At 42.6% G+C, this 21,245-nt stretch overlaps 1 protein-coding gene across 1 annotated transcript in view; it reads right to left on the minus strand.

Annotated features, from left to right (window-relative positions):
- Positions 1-285: 285 nt before the first annotated feature.
- The window catches only part of LOC104159508 (EH domain-binding protein 1-like), a gene marked incomplete at its 3' end in the record, with an annotated part of 48,569 nt that continues 27,609 nt past the window's right edge, over positions 286-21,245 (minus strand). Inside the window, exons 7-8 of the mRNA XM_009697434.1 lie at positions 1,654-1,753; positions 286-491 (exon numbers count right to left, since the gene is read on the minus strand). Coding sequence (XP_009695736.1) covers positions 286-491; positions 1,654-1,753 — 306 coding nt within the window. The remainder of the gene's footprint in view (positions 492-1,653; positions 1,754-21,245) is intronic.

Genomic DNA, 21,245 nt, shown 5'->3' on the forward strand with positions numbered 1-21,245 from the left:
GTAAAACAGATCGGAAGCGGTAAAAGGGAGGAGGCTCCCTTCCCTCTGTGGGGCACCCCTTCCACTTTCTGTGGCACCGAAAGCAGCGCGATGCCGCAGGAAAGCCAGGAGAGCACTACTGCAACCCAAAATAATAAACCCCGGACAAATATTCTTTACCTCCTCATCACTTTGTTTTCAAAGTTTATTCCGAGGAGACCATACTTCTTTGTCCTGTATCTTGGACTTCCCCCGAATAAAACTTAAGAATGGGATCGTGGACCCAGCATATTTGCCGTGTGCTACCACGTGACACGATGTCAATATCAGCATAAATTCTTAACCGGGCTTCAGAAAAGCCTCCGTGTTTGGTACTTTCAGGTAGCCGCCTTTGGCGGCAAGCGTTCTCCTTCCCTCGGCACCCAGCATTGCTCTTACCTTCAATAGCAAGCATTGCTCTTAGCAAAAAATTCAGCAGTTCGTAGCGCCTTTCTAGGTCATGTTCTTTTTCCCTAGGCAAGTTGCAAAAGTTCATCAATATGTTAATTACTAAATCATTAAATGCTTAAAAGAACCTTTAACTTACATTGATTTTAGGACTCGTAACCGACTTTTCTCTTTAACTTTAAGCTACTCCAAACAAATGATACACAAACTTAAAACCTTGATCAGGTGGCATATTCAGTCACAGGGCCTTTTCCTTTTCCGTAATGTTGGCTCTAATTCCGTCAGGTTAACTCTATTGTGCTACAGGACGTAATTATTTCATATTCGTCCTTGCAGCAGCTGTTGTGGAATGGCCTAAGTATAAAACGTTCCCCCGGATCTACTGAACAAATTCCAGCATCAGTCTATTCACCAAGATAATATGACACTAGAAGTATTATCCTATATACATTCTGCCCTAATGAATAATGAAAATTAGACACGGGATTAGAAAGCTTAATATTTTGAAGGCAGACTCTTCTGTCAAGTTCAGACACGGTAGGAAATGCGTGAGCACAGGCTCTTCCCAGGGAAGTATGCAGGCATCTACACTAGGTGGTGGCATTACTGAAAGAAATATAATCAAACCAAAGGAAGCTGGAAAAGAAGCGCGGAGGCCAGAACGCCTCTAAAAACGAGAAGCATCTTCTCCCTTCCTCGCCAGTGCTGGGGAACAAGTTTATTTGTCCTTACTTTGCAGTATCGGTGGTATCATCGCACTGTGACGGATTCACTAATACCCTTTCAGCAGTCTGGTGCTGCTGAACTAGCGATGGGATTGAGGATTTCTACAAAGCAGGCAGCGGCTCAGATTTTGCTCTCTCCCCGAATAGTCTTCACCCGTCACATCTGAGGCACAATCCAAATCTATTTGCGCATTTCTAAAATGTAATTTTATTCTACCGTCGGGCCTTTGAAAACGTAACTGTGCTTAACATTTCTTTTTTTTTTTTTTTTTCCCCACAGCTCTGGCTAATCTTGTGTCATTGCACGCTTCTCTCATTGAAGTTCAAAATAGGAGAAAAACAAGTTACTCGATGTGCTTCACAAAGCATCCACGCTACTCACTTTTGAGGGAATATTTTTGAAGTCTAATGGGAAGAGAGCAAAAAAGTTTTGCATCTATCCGATGGGTAAATATTCCAGTAAATGACCCTGTTGTAAATACAAGTGTCCAGCCGTACTTACAGAAGAGAAAGCTGGTTCATTCGTCTTATTAAGGCATTCTTCTTATTAACCAGCATGAACCATTCCTGCATCATAGCTTCTTCTTCTTCTGTGTTTCTTCCTGCAATGGAAAGGATTTCATTACTCGCGAGGCATTTCACAAATTCAGCTATGTACTTCCTTTCAGGTTTTGGAGCATCGCTCTCCAGGATCATTGAGCATTCCAAGGCGTACTCTCAAACGGTAAAAATATCATATGACTACAACTCCTGCCGCCCAATTCTGCTTGCTTCATAAATAAAGCTTTGAGACCAGCCGTTCTTCAGCATACCTTTTAGTGTTCTTTATCGTGCTGATACCCTGACCTAAATAAAACACCTTTATAAAAGTATCTTTTAAATTCTCCTGAAAGAACTATAGTGTTGCGATGCTCCCAATGAAAAAAAAAAAACACCTTGCTGCTAAAAGATGTCTGGTCATCACAGGCTTCCCAACGCAAAAACAATCCTTGTGGGCAAGATCCACTCCACCCAAGCAAACCCAGCGCAGCCCGGGTGACGTGGTAGGGATCAAAGCAGCCGCCGAGGAGACGGCAATCCTGAACCCCTGGCCAAGGCGCGGGCACCTGCTGGGCTTCTCTGCGCTCAGGGCCACTCTTCCCGACGATGGGCTGGGGAGAGCTGCTCCTCTCCTCAACCCCCAACCCAAGGCAGCGTCTGCACAAATCCAAATCACTTTGGGGTCCGGGTGCCTAAGGGTCCCCGTGGGTGTATGCATGGACTAGCACCCCTTTCCCCAGCCCATGTCATCGCTGCCTCCCAGGCAGCACCAGGACCAGGACCAGGACCCTCCATAGCCTACCTGCAAGCAGTGCTATGCCCTACCAGACTCGGTAAGACCTCTGCACCACCAGGCCACGTGGGGCAAGGGCAGACGAGCCTCCAGAAGGCTCCTGACCGCCCTTGGCAGGCAGCAGGGTCGCTCAGCCACAAGGCACTCTCTCTGAGCTCGGGGACTAGGAGAAACCTCATCAGAGTCCTTAGTGGAGACTGTGCCTCTGTGGTCACCTGCCGTTCTCATCTCTCAAGTTGAGCTGAGGAGCAAAGGCTATATGGTCCTCATTTCTTAGGGTTAAAATTAATCTGGGAAGAAACCTGGAACAGCGGCAAAGGAGCACGAGCTGGGTCTTCTGAGTACTGCTCCCAGCTTCGACACTGCTTCACCGGGAGACTGTGGGCAGATCTCCGAGTTTAAGCACCTTGTGTGTAATATGGGGATAATCAGCCGTACCGATCTTGCAAGGGTGCTAAAGGTTAATTCTTTGATGTTTGTAAAGGGTTTTGAAATCCCTGATGCAAGGTGCTGTACACTCGGGGAAGCTATCTTATTAACTTAAACCGTAGGATCCCGAGTTGCGGAGAAGCCATTTCCAGCGCCAGAAGCTGGAAAGACACCAGAAAAAATATTGTTTTGCTCTAAAAGAAAGCTTTCAATTTCTGGATGGGAGCGCTTGAAACGCTTGCACGTACGTGCCTGCCATGCACACGTTCCCACCCCAACGCCGTGGTAGTGTGCAAGCCCAGATCTGCATGGAGAATCACCTCCTCACCCGGCTATGACCCTGCTGCGTGCGAGGGAAGGTCACCGGCCTTCTCCAAACGGTTTGACCCCCCTTGCCGTGGCCTGTGGGCTTGGCGCATCCACACAAGGGAAGGAAAAGGAGGTGAACAGGGAGGTGGTGGGTCAGCTTGGGGTGGAGCTGCTGGACCCGGACAGTAGGAAGAAGTTAGGCCATTCGGCATGCTCTTCTTTCTGATGCGAGACATCCCCCCATATCCACTTATCACCCTGGGAAGCTCCTGGCTGATGAAACTGTTCCTAGAAGGGTGCTTTTCGGGTACCCGGCTTGCTAGCGGCGAGACGGGAAGGGCAGAGCATCCCAGAGCGGGGATGGCCCTGCAGCCCTTTCCCAAGCAGAAGCAGCAGGGTCCAGCTCCTGGACGACGGAGCAATGACGGAAGAAATTTGTCAGGTAGAAATGCCCTCCCCCGAGACCCCCACTTCTGGTTTTGTGCAGAAAATACTACGGCACGGCACTTAGGACAGCACTCGGCAGTTCAGCACTCCCCCAAGGAGGACAAAATCTTACAGGTATACTTTGCTGTTAAGTTACAGATCAAAGGCTTTGCTGTATCGGTCCACCTAACAGGGTCTGCTTTCAGACGATGACGATAGTCAACGTTAGCAAGTTTTTGTTGAAATGCACCAAGCAGCTGAAAGTTATTTAGGGGACAGGGCAAGAAAAAGGGGATAGATTGCTTTTTTTATCCTTGCAAAATGACAGTCTATTCTGTGATGCGTAAGATTGCCACACCGCTGGTGAAAAGAAGTTCTCACAACCAGACATACGTGGCTATGGTAACATTTTAATCAGTTTATGACACTAAATTTGTTGGGTTTGGGGTGGTCTGGGGTCTCTGGCTAAAAGACGCCATTATAAACGCAAGCTCTTGCTGCGTTTCATTTTGCAAGCCTTGAGAAAGAAACGGGAGACACAAATGTTTCGAAGGAGTTTGACTTGATGGCAGATCTGAACTTGAATTTCATGCCATGCAAGCTCAGGGTAAGAACGTAAACTTAAGATATAAACTTCTTTCTATTAATGCGTTCCTCCTCAATAAAGTTAGTTGCAACACATAACGAGAAGGGACCTAGGCAAAGCTTGGAGCTGTTGAGTCCGATATCCGAACAGGTGCCTATTTTGGTATTTCCACGCTGACACCAAAGCACACGCAACATCCATAGAATAGGCTGGTTTAAAAGTGAGTTAACAAAGTCTTGATTGTTTTTACAGAATTTTTAATCTGTTTTTGTATTCGCTTTGGACCCATGTGATGCCCTGACACCGGTCATGTGATATCGGCTGCGATAGGCACAAATCCCCGGGCAGCAACAAAAGAAGAAAGAGTAAAAAAAGAAAAAGCTGAGAAAAAGCTTGCAATTTGGAAAAAGGCCAATTGTACCCTGGCGAAGGCCTTTTTGATCACTGAAATGACACATGTCTGCAATATTAATAGCAGTTGATGCTGATATTTTATTTGTTGACCCTCAGCTTTTAAATTCTTGCACATGGAGCTGAAACAGATTCTTCCCAGGCAAGCAAAATAAAGATGAACTCCCACATCTAAGAAATTTAAATAACTCTTTTCAGCAAATACACTACCATTAAAGCATTACTTCTGGGTTCCCCCCTCCCCGTGGTGGAAGGATGCACGCGAACACTTTCAACAAAGAAAAACTGAGTGTTGTTACTGCAGCAATGTTGCAAGCTAAACTCACAATTTCTAAATAAAAAATTTAGAAAAAGCCTTTCTTCAACACCGTTTCACTCTGTGAAACCCTGCTGCTGCTGGGGTTGGTCTTGTTTCCACTTTCCAAGTGTAAAACAAGTATTTACTTGACTTGCTACAAATGCTTGAAAATTAAAATTGGGGAAATATCTGTGGTGTTCTCGGGGGGTGGGGGTGGGGGGGAACCAACACTGTACAGATTATTTAAACGAAGCGAAAAACATGTTTGAGAACAAATCGATCCCACACATGCAAACCCCTTATCTGAGCCGGTACAAGACGATGAAAATCCATAAATAGCCCACAGATCTTAAACTTAAAATTTTTTCCATCATACATGCATTACACTATTGTTTTCAATAAAAACAACAACAACAACAACAAAACCCTTTTAAAGCTAGTAAGTTGGACCATTACAAATTAATCCTGACTTTAATAACTGGCTAAAGACCCCTTCAGCTTTATAAGTAACAAAAAATATTAAAGCCTGTGATCACAGCGAGCTTTTCTCATTTCTCCTCTAACCATTTGTTATTTAATCCAATACTAGTAATCCAATTTGTCCATCAGACTTTTAAAGGGCAGAATGCAACTTCCCCAGCTTAGACACTTTTCAAAGTACAATATATTTTTCAAATGAATGCTGGATGTTTCATTTTTTCCCCAACTGTTCCTAGCTCTAATGTATGAGGAAAAAAAGAACAAGATGAACATTGTTCGTACTGATTAAGTAAGAGCTCATTAAAGAGCTGTCAGTGCCGTACTTTGAATATGCATGAAGCATATAATCAGATCTAGTACCGTCACTAGAGGAGAATACGGTAAGTACAAAGGATTGATTTAATTACTTAGAGTGGGCTGTGGTGGTAAAGCAGTCTTGTTAGCGCAAAAAGAAAAGGAGGTTGTATTCTGGCACGGTTAGGGGAAAAAGGCAGTTTTAGCTTCTGCCTCAATACCTAATCTCAGGATAAAGCACTTTACATTGTAGCTTAAAATGAAGACTGTCAGTTTTCTAAAAAGACCAGAATTCATCTTATCTTGTTTAACCTCACCTGGTTAACTATCTAGCAGAACATATTTATTCTCTTTAACACGTAATTACGCTTATACCTTTTTATCCTATAGTTCAATAATGACTTCTGAAAACAGTCTTCAAATAAGAGCCGGTAGTGCTGCAAGCATCATATGCATGCAAAATGCTCAGTAAGAGATTTGTAAAATGCAGAACCAGAAACTAAGACGAAACAGTAAGTACATGCGCCTTTATGTAAAAAGACAATACAGCTTTTAATGTCGGAGTTTATTATTAGATAGGTTCTGAGGAGGATTCTGGCAGGGTTTCTCTAATTTATTTTCTTTTCCCTCTTTTCCTTTCTGCCTTCCCCCTCCCTCCTTTTATTTTCTTTTCTTTTTTAATCAATTCATTCTTGTTTTATTCTTCCTCTAGGAATCCAGGGGAATTCTCTCACATCAACTCTCAGTGCCATTTTCTAATTTCATTGTCTGGCTTGAGTGGCGGAGGATGCGTGCTCTATTCTTCTCTTCACTTGACATCTACCAGAACCCTCCTCAACGATTAGGAACGAGCCCAACACCAAGCCTGGCATAGCACAAGACACTAAATTCTGCCCTCAGATACGAGAAGCTCCTACTGACTTCTGAGTCGCGATGCTGCGCTGTAATAGCTCCTGCGCGGGATTCAACCAAGGCTGCAGCGTAAAGCTTGGTTAACTTTGGCCATTTCTGGGACAAATTTTAATGACGGCCAAAATAACGATAGCCAGAATTTTAGTGATAGCAAAAACCCCTCCAAACCCCACCCCAAACCCCTTTCTTTTCTCCTGTGGTTCATCACACGTATTCAAATACCATTTCCCTGACTGTTACTCAAAACCAACTTGAGCCAATTTTCATCTACACTGCTCAAGAATTACAAGCATGTTTGTATGTTACCATTTTTTGAGAACAATATCAGCGACTAGCTCATTTCAACGTTGTACAGTTTCCAGGCGGTCTTTTAAAAATACCTTTTCCTTCACATTCGTCAGGATTTGCAAATTGATTTTTTGTTTACACTGTAAGCTCATTATTTGTTAAATATTTAAATAAGAAGCATCTTGACAAATGCCTCTTTCTGAATGAATCTGAAAAAACAATTTTTTTTTTCCCCCCTTCCTGCTAGAAATACTTCCAGACCCAGCCCTTACGCTCAGCCAGCTCTCAGTACGTCTATGTGCCATTAGACCCATTATTTTTAAGCCGTTTGGGCAGCTAGTCATTAGATAAACCCAGTGTGGATTAACATAGTAAACCTGTACATTGCTAAGAAAACAGAGAAGAAAGTGCTACGAAACACTGTGAATACCACTTAAAAGGAAGAAAAAGCAGCAACATGCAGGGACAAGATTAGTTTGCAGTGTAAATGGATGAACACAGAAACTCCTCTACACTTTATACCGTCGTAAATCTGTCAAGATAAGCCAATAGATTAATATTTTTTTTAAAAATCCTTAAATGTGAATGTATTTAGCTGTTGTGCAAAAATGAATTACAACCTGCGGAAGATAAATAATAAAGGGTTTCCATCAGCATCCCAAACCAGCCCATTCAATCTGGCAAGAAATAAAAGGTTTACAGAAATCACTTTGTATGCCGTCTTAAGCAGTAATTGTTTTTAAATTTTATTTGCACTGTGTATAGTGTGCGCGCCATGGTGTCATGGTTAAACACAGAAACCTCCCCATGTCTCCCCATTTACCTCAACAGAAGTACACGAAAAACAACCTACTTAAGACAGAGCCCATTCTTCACCCATTTGCCGATGTTTACACACAGTTTTAAAATAGAATAGAAGCAGCTTTCTTCACTCAACACACTTGGGTGAAGAGGCCAGCAGGAGAATGCCAGCGCATGTGAACTAGAGCGGGGCGGACGACGACAAAAACTGGCCAGCCCTGCTCTGCTCCTCTTTCTGAGCTCTTTGTTAGCTGACAGAAGGTAGGTGACCACCGAGAGCCATCCAAACGCCAGCAAATTCTACAAATTTAACGGGAAGGTCTTTTGAAAATGTACCCCGCCACCTTTATTTGCTTGCTGAAAAAAAAACCCAAGTTGCGTTCACCCAATCACGGGGACGAGTTTTTACGAGTTTCTGTATTAGGAGCGAGCGGACAGATTGGCTTGTTTACCTGAAGGAGAACACGAATAGCAAATAAAGAACAGTTCTAGGATGTGTCTCATCTTGTCTCGTAAGAACCTGGGGAAATTCACTGAGATTGAAGGTGGTGTGTTTAAAACCGATAAAAAGAACGATCTTTCCTCAAAGCCTCATCGTTTACCAGTAGAACTCGTTGCCACGAGGCAATGTTGAAACTAAGAGCTCAGCAAGAATTAAAACCAGGTTGAATGTTGAATACGGAAAGGCAAAGCCGTAACGATAAATACGCAAACAAACAAACAAAAAACCACGGGAGGTAGGAATTAGATCCTCCTGCTTTAGGACATGAGCTAACCTTTAATTTTTAGGGGTTAAATGAAACGTTCCCTGGGGCCAGGCTAACCTGTAAGTGGCCCCTGCAGAGTTTCTGGCCCCTGCCCGGGTTCAACCCATACCTGTCCCTCTTCGGGACCGTGTTCTGGATCAGACCGGGTGGCTGATTCGGGGGGCAATTACAGCTTTACCGAAAGGAAAGACGGGAAGGGATGAGAAACAACGCCGGGTGTTTTAGATGACCAACCTACATCGCTAACAAAGCCTGATGGAAGGTCTTGAACCCTTCAAAGTCAACGGCGGACTTACCACTGACTTTAACAGTCTTCTCATCTCGCTCACTGCGAACAGCTTATGCACAGACGAGCTCTTGTTTTTAATGCCAGTTACTGAATTCAACAAATACTTAAACAGAAAAGCCTATATTCAGAACAGATATTCTTTGTAAAGGAGAGCTACATGAGACCTACCGCAAAATGCGTCCGACAAACCCGAAAGCTACGGTGAAGATTTTTAAACAACTAGTAATCCACAATTTTTCACCGAGTGAAACCGAGGCATTCCCAAAAAGACAGATTTTCTGAAAAATCACCCTCCTCTGCTTTCATAGGACCACCTTTGGTGGAAAAGCTCAGAATTTTGGTTAAAATAATTCTTCAAAGTTCTCAGTGTCCAAACAGAGCCTGCAGTAGGCACCCGGCAGCATGAATGGAAGGGCTACTCCACCTTGAGCTTCAAGCCTCCCATTTCAGATCACCGTGCCCAGCTTTCTTCCACAATACTTCTTCCTTTCACTGAACAAGGACCTCCTTGGTTATTAAAAGCCACTGAAAATGAACACGAATAGCCACCAAGAGACAAACAGGATGGGACCGTTGTTCAGATGACGCTGCAGAAGAGCTATCTAGCAGATGAAGCCCTAGCACAATTTTCCGACTCTGAACTGGATGGGAAAATGCCTAAGGAACATTAGAAAGGCAAATTCATGGCCACTAACTTGCTGTCTGAGAGCAGCCGAGAAGGAGACATTGATGTCCACACAATGGAGTCTCGTAAAGGTAGGTAACGGCTGCCAAGAATCTGCCAGGCAGAGTTACATTGCAGTGCATTGTCCGACTCTATTTCAGCCCCCAAAAGCACTGTAACCCTAACGGAACAGAGCCGCCGCCAAGGGAATGCCTTTATCGCAAGCACACATCAAATTAGCTTAATATCAAGCAGGAAACTTGTAATTTCTTTGGTTTCTGCAACATAAACCAGAGGGGCTATTTAAAATTTTGAGAGCTCTGTAAACAGAAGGTCAGGGTTCTGACCACATCTCAGCACGTGCGAGGATTAATTCTACCTGGAGTGGGACTGACTCACAGGAAGACAAACATTTGTGGTCTGAAGTCTCGGCAACCTAAAATTATCACAGGACCGAAACTTCCACGTAAGACGAATTGCTTGAAAGATTGCCGATTTTCTCTACATGACGAGTCAACACAGCAGCCACTAGAAAGTAACAGAAAATCAACAGAAACAGAATGCCTGGGCTCGATAGAGATTATGAATGTATTTTAAATGTGGGACCATCGATCCAGACCACGAAAGCACATAGCGTGTGGCCCAAAATTCAGACAAGAAGAGGTGAGATTCAACCGGAACGTCTGGAGAGACTCCTGTAAGACAGTGATGTTCCCTGCCTTGAGGACAGTACCTGCAGGGATCCCAGCACTGAGCAGAACCAACGCTTGTCCTTTATCACCCTCTGGTATCCTTTCCACCCAAATTTTCTCACGTAGCGCAACTTCAGAAGAAGCATGGGCTTGGGAAAATTATACATCAGACCTTTGCTTGCAGCACAGGAAACAAGTGCACCGTTAACCGATGCACTCAAATCTTTGAAGCTATGGAAAAGACAGTAGTTCACGCTTGGAAATCCACCAAGAAGGGAACGATGGTCTGGCAGATGAACTATTTCACTTGCAGGGTGACAAGTAGAGCTGGATGCTTTGTACGAGTGATAGTAACTTCCCTACGGCTCGTAACTACTCCTTAGATCAGCTGCCTGTTTACTCGGCAAGCGATGGCTGGGTAAGATTCTGAAGTGAGAGGCCAGTTAACCTTAAATTCTTCGGATCGTGCTCTACTAGGCAGCATACGATCCCATTTTTACCAAATGTTGGCTTACTTCCTTCAGAACATACTCTCCTGGAGCTGGGAAGGGGCGGTGGACAGTATAAAATGACTTCTTTAGTGGACAGGGCTGAATTTAACCCAGGCAATTGCCTGAAGTGAGATGATGGCTGGCAATGAATGCGACCTTGTATCGGTGTTAATGAAGACGCCTACTCTTACTGGGAGTTGGCAGGTTTGCACTTCTGGGATCCAAAACTTCCCAGGGCTAACTGGGCAAGTTCAGCTAGGCTGAGGTGTCCTGAGGCCCCACAGTTTCCAGTTTTGACAGAAAAGGTGTTTTTGGTGGTAAACGGGAGAAAACCAAAAAAAAACCCAAACCCAGGGCTTTCTGCAGACTGCAGTGGCATCGTGGGCTGGTAGCCCCGGGGTGACCAAAGTGCCTTTCTCCTCGCCTGCTCTTCACAGGCAGGCACTGATTGCAGAGAAAGCTAACTTCCAGGCATAAAGCCAAAGACTATGCCTACCACATGAAAGAGCATTTATACTGCAATACCACAAAGAAAGATGGAAATCAGTTGAAAGAAGCAAGTGTCTGTTGGGTCTTGCAAGACTTTTGGAAGGCTCGCAAGTCTATTCATAGCGCCTAGGGCTCTCCCAGAGCAGCCTCCTGCTATGCGGGCAGCGCTGCGCTCCGGCTCTCTTCTTCAAGCTGGCTTCAAGCACTTTGTTGACAGGTTCTTTTAAGGCAATGATGAGGCTACAAGCCAGGGAAGTGCACGGAGAGGAGGCCGACTTATCGTTCAGTCCTTCCAGCCAGTGGCAATGCTGTGTTACTTTGAGAAAAAAAAAAAAGTAAATACGGTCATTGTCGCTGCTGAGCTGCTTTAACGATTTAATGAACTCGGCCTGGGAAGGCTGAACACGCTCGCTGCCCACGTCTGGTCTTGGAAAGGTCTCCTCCTGGGAACTTCTGCCTACCGACGCACAGATCTAAGACTGAAGAGATGTGGTGAATCAGAGAGTCAGAACTGTGAGCTCTGGGTTTTGGCATGGTGTGTTCCTTCCCTGGGAGCTCCTCAGCTGTAGAAATGCTGGGTGTTTGGAAAAGTATGGCCAGATGGTCTTCCTTTACCAAAAGCAAGTCAAGATTGCTTCGCAGGAACCGCTAACGGGAGGAGAGGGACACTGGGGAGGAAAGAGTTTGCCAGTAAGAGACTGCGAAGGCAACATGACAGAAGGGAAACCGCAGAAAAGTTGACAAGCCTCAAGAGCTCAAGAAGTTCTCAATCGCTCATAAAACGCATGATTCTGGCAACTACAAAACAATACTTGTGCAGAAATTTGTGTATGAAAGATCTGGACCCTGAAGACTCATGCCAGAAAAATCAGCTTACTAGCGTGCCAGTTTCTTTGCATTAACAAATTTTAATGAATGGCTTTGCACTGCATGGATTCAGTACTAGCAGGCATTTCTGCAGAGCTCTGCGGGCTTCAGGGGGATTCGGGTCAGTCGAGTCACACTTGGATGCAACATAGAAGCAGAGTTACCATATTGTAAATGAGACCTTGATCACAATGTCGTTGCACTTCTTTCACCCAGGGTTTTGGCAGTTGCCAAAACTCCCATTACCATAACCCTGGCAACAAGTTAACGTTCCTGAACACTGGAGAGAGAAGCAGCTCATCACGTGCTTTGCAATATTGCTTTGCTTCAAAAAAGGCAGTAACTACCCATGCATAGTTTTGTGAACTGTTGTCACGTTACAATAAAAATCACTGACTCTCGTGCTCGTGTCAAAAACTTTTTCTTCTGTCCAAGACAAATTGCTATTAGCAATATCCTTCTAGCCTCCTGGTCGTTAGGTATTTCCGATAGGAAACGCTTACAAACTAGCACTGGCAAAAAACCAAACCTGTCACATACGTATCATTCACGTATTCAGAATTTTTTGAAACGCTATTGCTCACTTTTTACGCTAAATGTAAAAAGGTAAACGGTAAAGACGTCGTTTTCAGCCATACTTTTAAATTTTCTGTCTTGCCAGAACTGCCATTGCTATACTGTCCTTTCTCTGGCCGTGCTTCGGCTTGTGAGTTTTCAGCCATACTTTTAAATTTTCTATCTTGCCAGAACTGCCATTGCTATACCGTCCTTTCTCTGGCCGTGCTTCGGCTTGTGCACCTTTGTCTTTCACAATGCGGTTGGATAACTCTCTGCCATCTCGTGGTTTGGCAAGTTTTCAGTTCACCTGAGATTAATCATGCTGGGCTAAGCAAAACAGCGGCGTAGGGAAGCAAGGCTGGCAAACTGCTATAAAACTTACGGTGTTATTAATTCATTCTTTCTGATTTAGGTAAGATACGAAAATATCATGATGATTTTTTTCTCCGTACGTATACGCACCAATATTTTTCATACTGTCGGCTTGCCAGCTTGAAGATGGTAACAAAAACAATTTCTAAATGGAGTTCATCTCTCAGGCAAAACTGAACATTCATCATTTTCCTTCCCAAGCCCTGACACTGGTGAATACAAATCTGCATTTACTTTTGAGAATTCCAAAGAGAACTGTGAATTCAATTGTTTTTAAAAGACAAAACTTGGCTTAGGGAGGAGGATGCCTCCTCCCAGCTCACCCCTCCCTCCTCCAGCGCAAATTTGTACTGCAGACTGGATGGCTCCAGTAAGAAGCATTCAAGACGCTGTAATACAGACCGGTAAATACAGCTCGATAATCAGGTTTGTGAAGGTGCGGAGCATAGAAGGGATTTATTTTTGATAGTGAATCTATACACATACACACCATCAAGCCCCCACTGAGAAGCAGACCACTCCAAGTGATTAATACAGCCCAAGGGGGCAGATAAGAGATCAATGACAAAAATCACCTGGTTAAAAAAAAAAAGTAAAAGGTGTTGCATTAAAAGGGCTTTTACTTTGCATGCGAAACAATACCGAGAAACCTGCATTTTAGCACTTGGGCTCAACAAGCACTCCAAAGTATGCCGGGATGAGAACAGAAACCCATCCTTTCTAATAATCTCGTGACAAAAGCTAAAAGACATCATCCTATTAACTAGTGATCTCAGCTGCTAATGCAGAGTACTTCCTGGTGCCTTTTATGTAGAATGCCGCTATTAAAAAACCACTAAACATTCACTGTGAACAACACAGAATCATTCATCTTTTATCAGCATCTCTTGTTAGAGGAGTATGAGAGAGGCTGAAGGTGTCATTGATATTATAGAGTGGAAATTAATCAGAAATTTTTCTCATATTTTCCTCATCACACTCATTTACTTTTGTACAAATTTCCCCCTGCTAAAAAGTTCATACCCAGCCCCCTGTTGTACGCTTTTAAGTTGAGAATATTCAACGAGTGCGTCAACTGAAAGGCACCAGGTCCTAACACAAAAAGCATTCGAAATTCTCATTTAGTTGTCTTTATTTTGCTAGCGCCATGTGGTCCTTGAAGATGTAGAAAACACGGGAAGCCGAGTAAAGATCAGAGCAAGCTCATTAGCATTCTGACAAAATTGGAGTGGTGGAGATGTATAGTTTGCCTAGTTTGTCGTTTTGAAAGCTACCGGTGGTAAGCTTTCTATTTCATTGTGCTTTTGTCTTTTTTGGGGGTTTTCAACGCAGCGGGGTGGTTGTTAGCCTCGGTTTTCACAGTGCATTGTGGGAGCCTCGCCTGCACATTCAGCCTATATAGTATCATTCGAGTTCAAGTCAAAAAGTTTTGGTGGTTTTTTTTTTCCTATTTATTTCATAATCACCTATGTTAATGCATAATTGTCGTCTGGCTGTCAAAACTCATCCTGCCTGACACCTGGTTTATAAAGTTAAAAAAAAAAAAAAACAAAACACAAAACCAAACCAAAAACCAAAAACCCCCACATAAAATAAACTCTGAGCTGTATTTAAAAATAAAACCTTTTAAACATGCTGCTAGTTTTCTTCAAAAGACAAGATAAGAAGAAATTAATTTGAATTCCACTGTTTACAATAAACTAGAAATGAATTTGAGACAGATCCAGTCGATTAGAATTCAAAAGAGACTCTTTCACCGAATAAGATCCCCAATTCTATTTCAGAGCCTCTTGAAGGAAAGATGGGTTTATGCTCCAGAATTATGTAAATAATGAAATACCTCTTAGAAGACCCGAAGAAGTTATTACTCTGGTCATTTGATTTATTTATTTATTTATTTATTAAACATAAGGCTCGCTTTGAAGGGCTAAAAGGCCTACATTAATGCTGCTATTCGACATGAACGTTTCCAAGTTGCAATGAAATGGATAAAGGTCTTTTTGGATGAATTTATCTGCTAAATCCTTGTGCTTGCCCTCCTATCTCGGATGATGACCCAAAAGAATGTCAACAGCTCATTTCCCAGAGAGCTGGAGAGAGTCCCTACGCCAGCCATAATCTCCACGTTCTCAAAGAACCGTTTCAAACATTACATTTCACAAGCCGTTTAAAGAGATTCCCCCCCCGGCCCCCCATCTCCGCTATCCTACCAGTACTTTGGACATCAGTGCCTCAGAAATCTCGGAAATGAGGGCTTTTAACAAAGTTGAAACCTGACTTTTTACGTGTTGTGTTGGTGGGCCGTGCATGTGTGCACACGCGTACACACACCGTGCAACATGTGAGCGCTCACGGACTCCCACGCGCTTCGAACCCACGTCGCTAAATTCTAGCTGCACTATGGCAGGGACAAGTAAATGCTAAGAATCCAAATATATTAAGTCACCCCTAATTTACTCACTGGAGTTTTTTTAAATATAATGTGTGCCAGGCTGCCAAAATCACAGATATCCCTTTAGTAAGAAAGGATAAAAGCCAGCTTGAAAGGAGTTACAATGGTCTAGATCCGGATACAGTAAATTTTACAATGGAGCGGGATTAAAGATTTATTTACTTAGCAAGGGGGAAAGGATAAACAAATACTAAGAGAAAGAGCCGCTTTACACAAAACCTTCAAAATTCTTTCTTTTTGTCATGCGCTTGGATAGCATCATTATCATTATCATCAAAAAAAGCCTTAGAGCTGCAGCCAGCCTCTGCGGATGAAGAAAAGCAAACGGTCAGGCCAAAGGGGGAACACCGGACTTTAAAAACAAAAAGCCCAGTACGAGCAGGTGAGTGCCTGACGACAGAAAGCGCCGAGATACCCCCCCCGCCGCGGGGACTGACAGATCTGAATTTTGCTGTCATATTTACAGTCTGATTTCACTCTACGCCTGTGTGACATCCATGAAATTTCATCACAGGAGATGTTGCAACGTTTAAGCTATACATGAAGAACCACAATCCCTCCCCAACTAAAAACGACCCCCCGGCCCTGAGAATTAAATAGCAGGCGTTATTTTAAGCTTAACAAAGGGCAGAATTGTGCCAGCTCCGAGATGCCACCTTTATTTCAAATCTGCTTTTAATCACTCCGCTCCTTTTCACTCAGGTTCCAACTCTCAGCAGAGGCAAATAACCTGGAGACTGTTATCCGCACGACAGTAAAGGCGACCAAATTATTTTCTATACTTTGCAATGTGCTTACAGCTGCAAAATTATTTATCTCCTTCACTGCGTTCTCCTACGAAAGTTTCCTCCAGAAGAATCGCCGGGACCAGCCATATCAAATTAGAGGGCAGTCAGGAGTGTCTAAGTCCAGCTTTAAAACAAATATCATAACAATTACTTAGCCATATGGAAAATAGGGTATGTCTTTCCTGAAAGCTTTTATACATTTTCTATCTCAAATTTCAACTTCATTAGAAACTACTTCTGACTAGCAAGCTGCAAGATTGCTAAATATCTAACTGTTAACTCACCATGAAGAGAGAGACTCTTTTGAATGGCAGAACTTTTCCAAGATGCAAATGAACAATAATCTAATTTCGAGAGTAAATTAACTGAAGGATTCATTTTAATATGTTTCAAAGTCTCCGAAATTAAGTGGCAGTTGCAACCTATGCAATAGACACGCAGACGTGCGCCCACGCTCACGTACACACGCTAACACAGCACCCCCGCTGCACCCACTCCCATCTTCAGAAGAACTCACATTGTACTTATGTTTAGGTTCCTATGACTTAAAGGCCAGATGTTTCACAAATGACCAACAATTGGAGGTTAGAATAAATTAATGACTGATTTCTGAGCTTTGATGGAATTAAGCATACTTCTTTTCTCAATGTGCCATGTGAATGTTCACCCGTTAAACTTTTTTTTTTTTTTTTTTTTTTTGACAAGTGAGGCCACCCGGCAGAAAACAACTGATGCAAAACCCAGGAGTAATCCCTCTGTTTAGTTCAACACTGTGGTTAGCCTTAACACTGCCTCTATTATCCAATGGATTTAGAGAAACTTTCATTTATTTGTTGGCCTCAGTCTTCCAACTTTGTTGCCTTCTTTAAAGGACCCAAGACCCATTCCTATGTAAATACATTTGCATAGGGCCACAATGAAACTTTCTGGGACTCGGATTAAACTTGCAGAACTAGATAGCTGCGCTGCGCATATTTGTGATCTTCACGTAAGTACTTTCACAAATACGGACGAGTAAATGAAGCTGATGTCAACTCTCGCTACAGGAACGCCTGGCGGTTAGAAGAAACGCTCCCTCGCAAACTACGTAGTACCAAAGCCCCGAACGCCGAAACCACTGGCAGACACGGCACCCAAATGTGAACTTACAATATATACAACGAACAAAAAGTCCTTCTCGTTTGGGAGCTGTTAAGATCAGCACTTTCTTCACTGCAAAATGCCATCTTCTCTCCTAACCTGTTCCTGTTCCGGTAGGACAACAGGATCCCTGTTGTAAAAGTGGTGATTCATAGCTGCTTGGCTTTTCACTTGGGTTTTTTTCTTGCTGCCTCTGTTTATAAAGAGTACCTAGGGTATAATGTATTATTATATACTGTACACAATACAGCCTTCTTTCAGCCAATTCAAATATAAAGCTTTGCATCCAGCAAGTCTATTAGGAAACAGCACCAGGATTAATCCCTGCAATTACCACCCTCAAAAAACGCGGGTGGACACTCAGTGCAATTTCGCCATTCCCACATACAAAACGCCAATGCCTTAAAGGTTTACGTTCTGTAAGAGAGGCCCGATGGACCTAAAGGATACACTAAGGACTGGTTTTGTAATTTCACCGGCACTGATGACTGTGGGCCAGGAATTGCAGCCGAATATCTTCTTTTGGTATGCGTTTAAAGAGAGAACACCTTCTACCAGGGGCTCAACCAACACAGATATCTAATTCCTCGTTTTGCAGCACAGTCTGTTTTAATCTGGGTAAAAAAGCTCTGTACCCATAACTTTAAAAAAAAAGAATCACGTTATGCTGTTATTCACGTCCACTACTACAACGATTAAAAAAATGAAGCCAAATACATCAAACTTAATCACACACAAAAATATAGCAGTCAGTAGAAAATGCCTTGCATAACTGGAAGCATGCTAACGAAGGCACTGGCACAAGTCATAAACCAGGTCTGACTTACACTTTATTTGCCTTATGCCTGGCTGTATGGTAAGCCCCTGCTGCCCCGTGTAAATACCATATACAAACCCAATTTCTCTCGTTGGACTAAGCACATCAATACAAAAGCAAATGAACTACCAAAGTGCCCTAATTAACAATTTTGCAAGTGAATGCAGACATCAGTGCCACACTGCAGCCATTAAAGTCTATTCCTTGCCATATCTGTTTCTGTTAACATTTCAATAGACCAATTAAATGACCTTTCCCCCCCTCAAACTCAATTAAGCTATTTGAACATCAATTGATAACTTACCATGTATTTATGCAAAATGTGCAAGCAAGAGATTCATTTTTTTTTCAATCCTAATGATGTTTTGAAGAAGAGAAAACTACCTTAGCTATCCTGTCCTGGTATTCCACGGAGAGGGGGCCAGGGAGGGGACTGCCTCCCAGGGGAGCCTGGGGGGCACGCTGGCATTGTGGCGGGCGGTTTGGAGAAAGCAGGTGTGAGGCAGATCTTCTTCTTCCATGCCATTTGGTCCCTACCAGGCAGCTGCCTTGGGAGGTCAAAAGAAAGCGGAGACAGCCATCTCTTCAGCTTGTTGGAGTATCACATCGCTGGGTCACAGCCAGCACGCTGGTAGGTGGCACAGGGTCACATCAGCCAACTTGCAGATATCCAGAACTGTTTCTTTTTTTTTTTTTTCTTTCTTTTTTTTTTTTTTTTTGAGTTTTTACATCTCGTTCCATAGTGAAAAAGCGAAGGGGTGCCCCAACGCATACACCTTTCCGAGGTACGACATTTGACTTCAGCCTGCCTGCCCCATGTTAAAAGAGGTGATTTGCTGACATTTGCATTTTCCCAAGGGGCTCGCTACACCAGGAATCTGTTTGTCACAAATTCAGGGGACTTGAGCGGAAGGAGTAAAGGCAACACTCTCAATTCTTTGCTCATGTTAAAGGCTAGATAAGGGTCAGTGTCTCCTCTTTAAGAGCTGGCCTTTGCTTCTCAGCCCAGGTAAACAGTTCCCCCCAGGGTGTGTAGATAGGGACTGAAAGCATGGGGATTTATTTAAAATAAGACCACCTCAATCTAGGACAGAGGCATTTTGATGCTGCTGCTATGACTAATTTAGGTGAGAAATATAAATTTGTTGGCTTCAAGAATAAAAAGGACGATGACAAATCTTCCAGGAAAAACAAGAAATTAGTATTTGTTTAAGTCATTCAGAGGGAAGCTTTCTAAGTACCTATTACCTCTCTGGAGACTTTTTTAGATCCCCCCAAAAAGCTTTAATTTTAAACTAAGGAGAAATCAGGTAGAAAACACAGAAGTGGAGGGGAGGAAGGCATAAGTTGTTTATCCTTCCTTAGGTCTCAAAAAAAAAAAAAAAAGTTGTACCTGAACAAATTAAAAAAAGAACTAAGCCCCCAAAGTAATCTTTCTTAAATTAAAAAAAAAAAGTAAAAAGAAACCAAGCTAAAAAAACTACCCCAGATCTTTTTCAGAATTCTTTGAAGATGGGTAGGAGAGAAAATGAAGATCCAACTCTAACAATTCTATTTGAAGTTTGAGTTTGAATCCCTTAAAAAAAAAAAAATTCTAGTGGCACCCTGGGATAGTTCAACAAAGGCCTGGTTTCTGGGAAAAAAAGCATTGTCCCTTTCAGAATGTTAATCTGGTATATCACTTGCTACTACACCCCAGCATGTACTTTTGCTCATATCGACAATTAAAAGAATACATTTATTAAATAGTCTTATCACTGGATGTTATAGCTTGTAATTCATGCTAACTAGATAACCAAAGTAAATTTTATTTAAATTCTCATTTCTTTGTGAAACTTTGTAGATGGTGCATATCTCATGATTAACGGACAACGTCTAAAGCATCCCGTCCTCTAATCTTCCTAAAATCCCTTTTCATCCGATTGTTTAAGACTGCTTGAAAGGCTAACACCAAGCCTAAGACTACTGCACATTTGGGGGAGGGGAGCCTCTGTAGGTTAGCTAATTAAACTGTTTGTCTTCTGAAACATTTAACTGGCTTTAGAGATTATTCTAATTAAGAATGATGTTAGATGTATTTTTTAATGTAGCTATTAAAATTAATCATAATCCAGCAATCTCATGCGCTGAACTATGTAAATAGAGATGTGCTTGAAATCCTGCTGCATTTTCTTTATTTGGGAGCAGATCATTACGGATTCTAGGAAACATGCATCAGCATCAACCTAGTTTCTAATTAAGAATGCCTTGTGAAACTATAACTTTTGCTCCGCATTTCTGAAAGGTAAATAACGGACCTCAGCATAGCCAGGCACTACGGTGTTTCCCAAGCAGTACCACTACGACAGGGGAGCATTAGCTCTCATTCATACTGTACATCTTTTTCTCTCTACTTTGCAGACCGTGTATTCAACTGAAGTGAAGGAAAGCCATTAATTTTGGAAGGTCTGCAACTTGGCAATTGCAACTTCTTGTGCTTTTCTTTACTAGACGTACAGCAGAGCTCTCACAAATATTGCTGGCAAGAAATTTTAAAAACAGAGACCACATAAAAAAACTTGGCATTCAAACAGAAAGAACGGCTGGGGCTAGAAGCCAATATGTAAATTGGTTAGTTTAAAAAAAAAAAAAATCCAGTACGATTTTCTCCTTAAATAATTAAGAAAACAAAACCAAAACAAGAGAGAGAAACAAATGAATTATGATTGCAGTACACACAACAGGCAGCCTCTATCAGAACTCAGAAGGGTATTATACTCTAAACACTTTTTCTTCCCTTACTGCTGAAAGATTAATACTGGTTATCCCATTAAAGTTGGTAAAATGCCATTCTTGTGTCTTAAAGCTCTAGCATTGGAGGTCAAGAAGTGTATGCTGCTTCTTACAAGGCTAGTGTGGATGTAATCTTCCCAAAGTTACAATAATTAATGTTAAGCTTCTTTAGCAATACGTTTCTGAAAGAACTTGCCTGATAATATACTTAGAGCCTGGCTAGCTGTTTGTGTTTCTGAGCAAGAAATGTATTCTATGCTGCTCACGTACTTCAGCTTAAATCTTTAGTCAAACTAGGGTGATGATGAGCAGTTTGACTTCTAAGTAGAAATAATATTTAAATTCGCAAAGGTGAAACATTTTGGGTGT

Source organism: Cariama cristata, unplaced genomic scaffold (assembly GCF_000690535.1).
Source record: "Cariama cristata isolate BGI_N322 unplaced genomic scaffold, ASM69053v1 scaffold17193, whole genome shotgun sequence".
Classification (NCBI taxonomy): domain Eukaryota; kingdom Metazoa; phylum Chordata; class Aves; order Cariamiformes; family Cariamidae; genus Cariama; species Cariama cristata.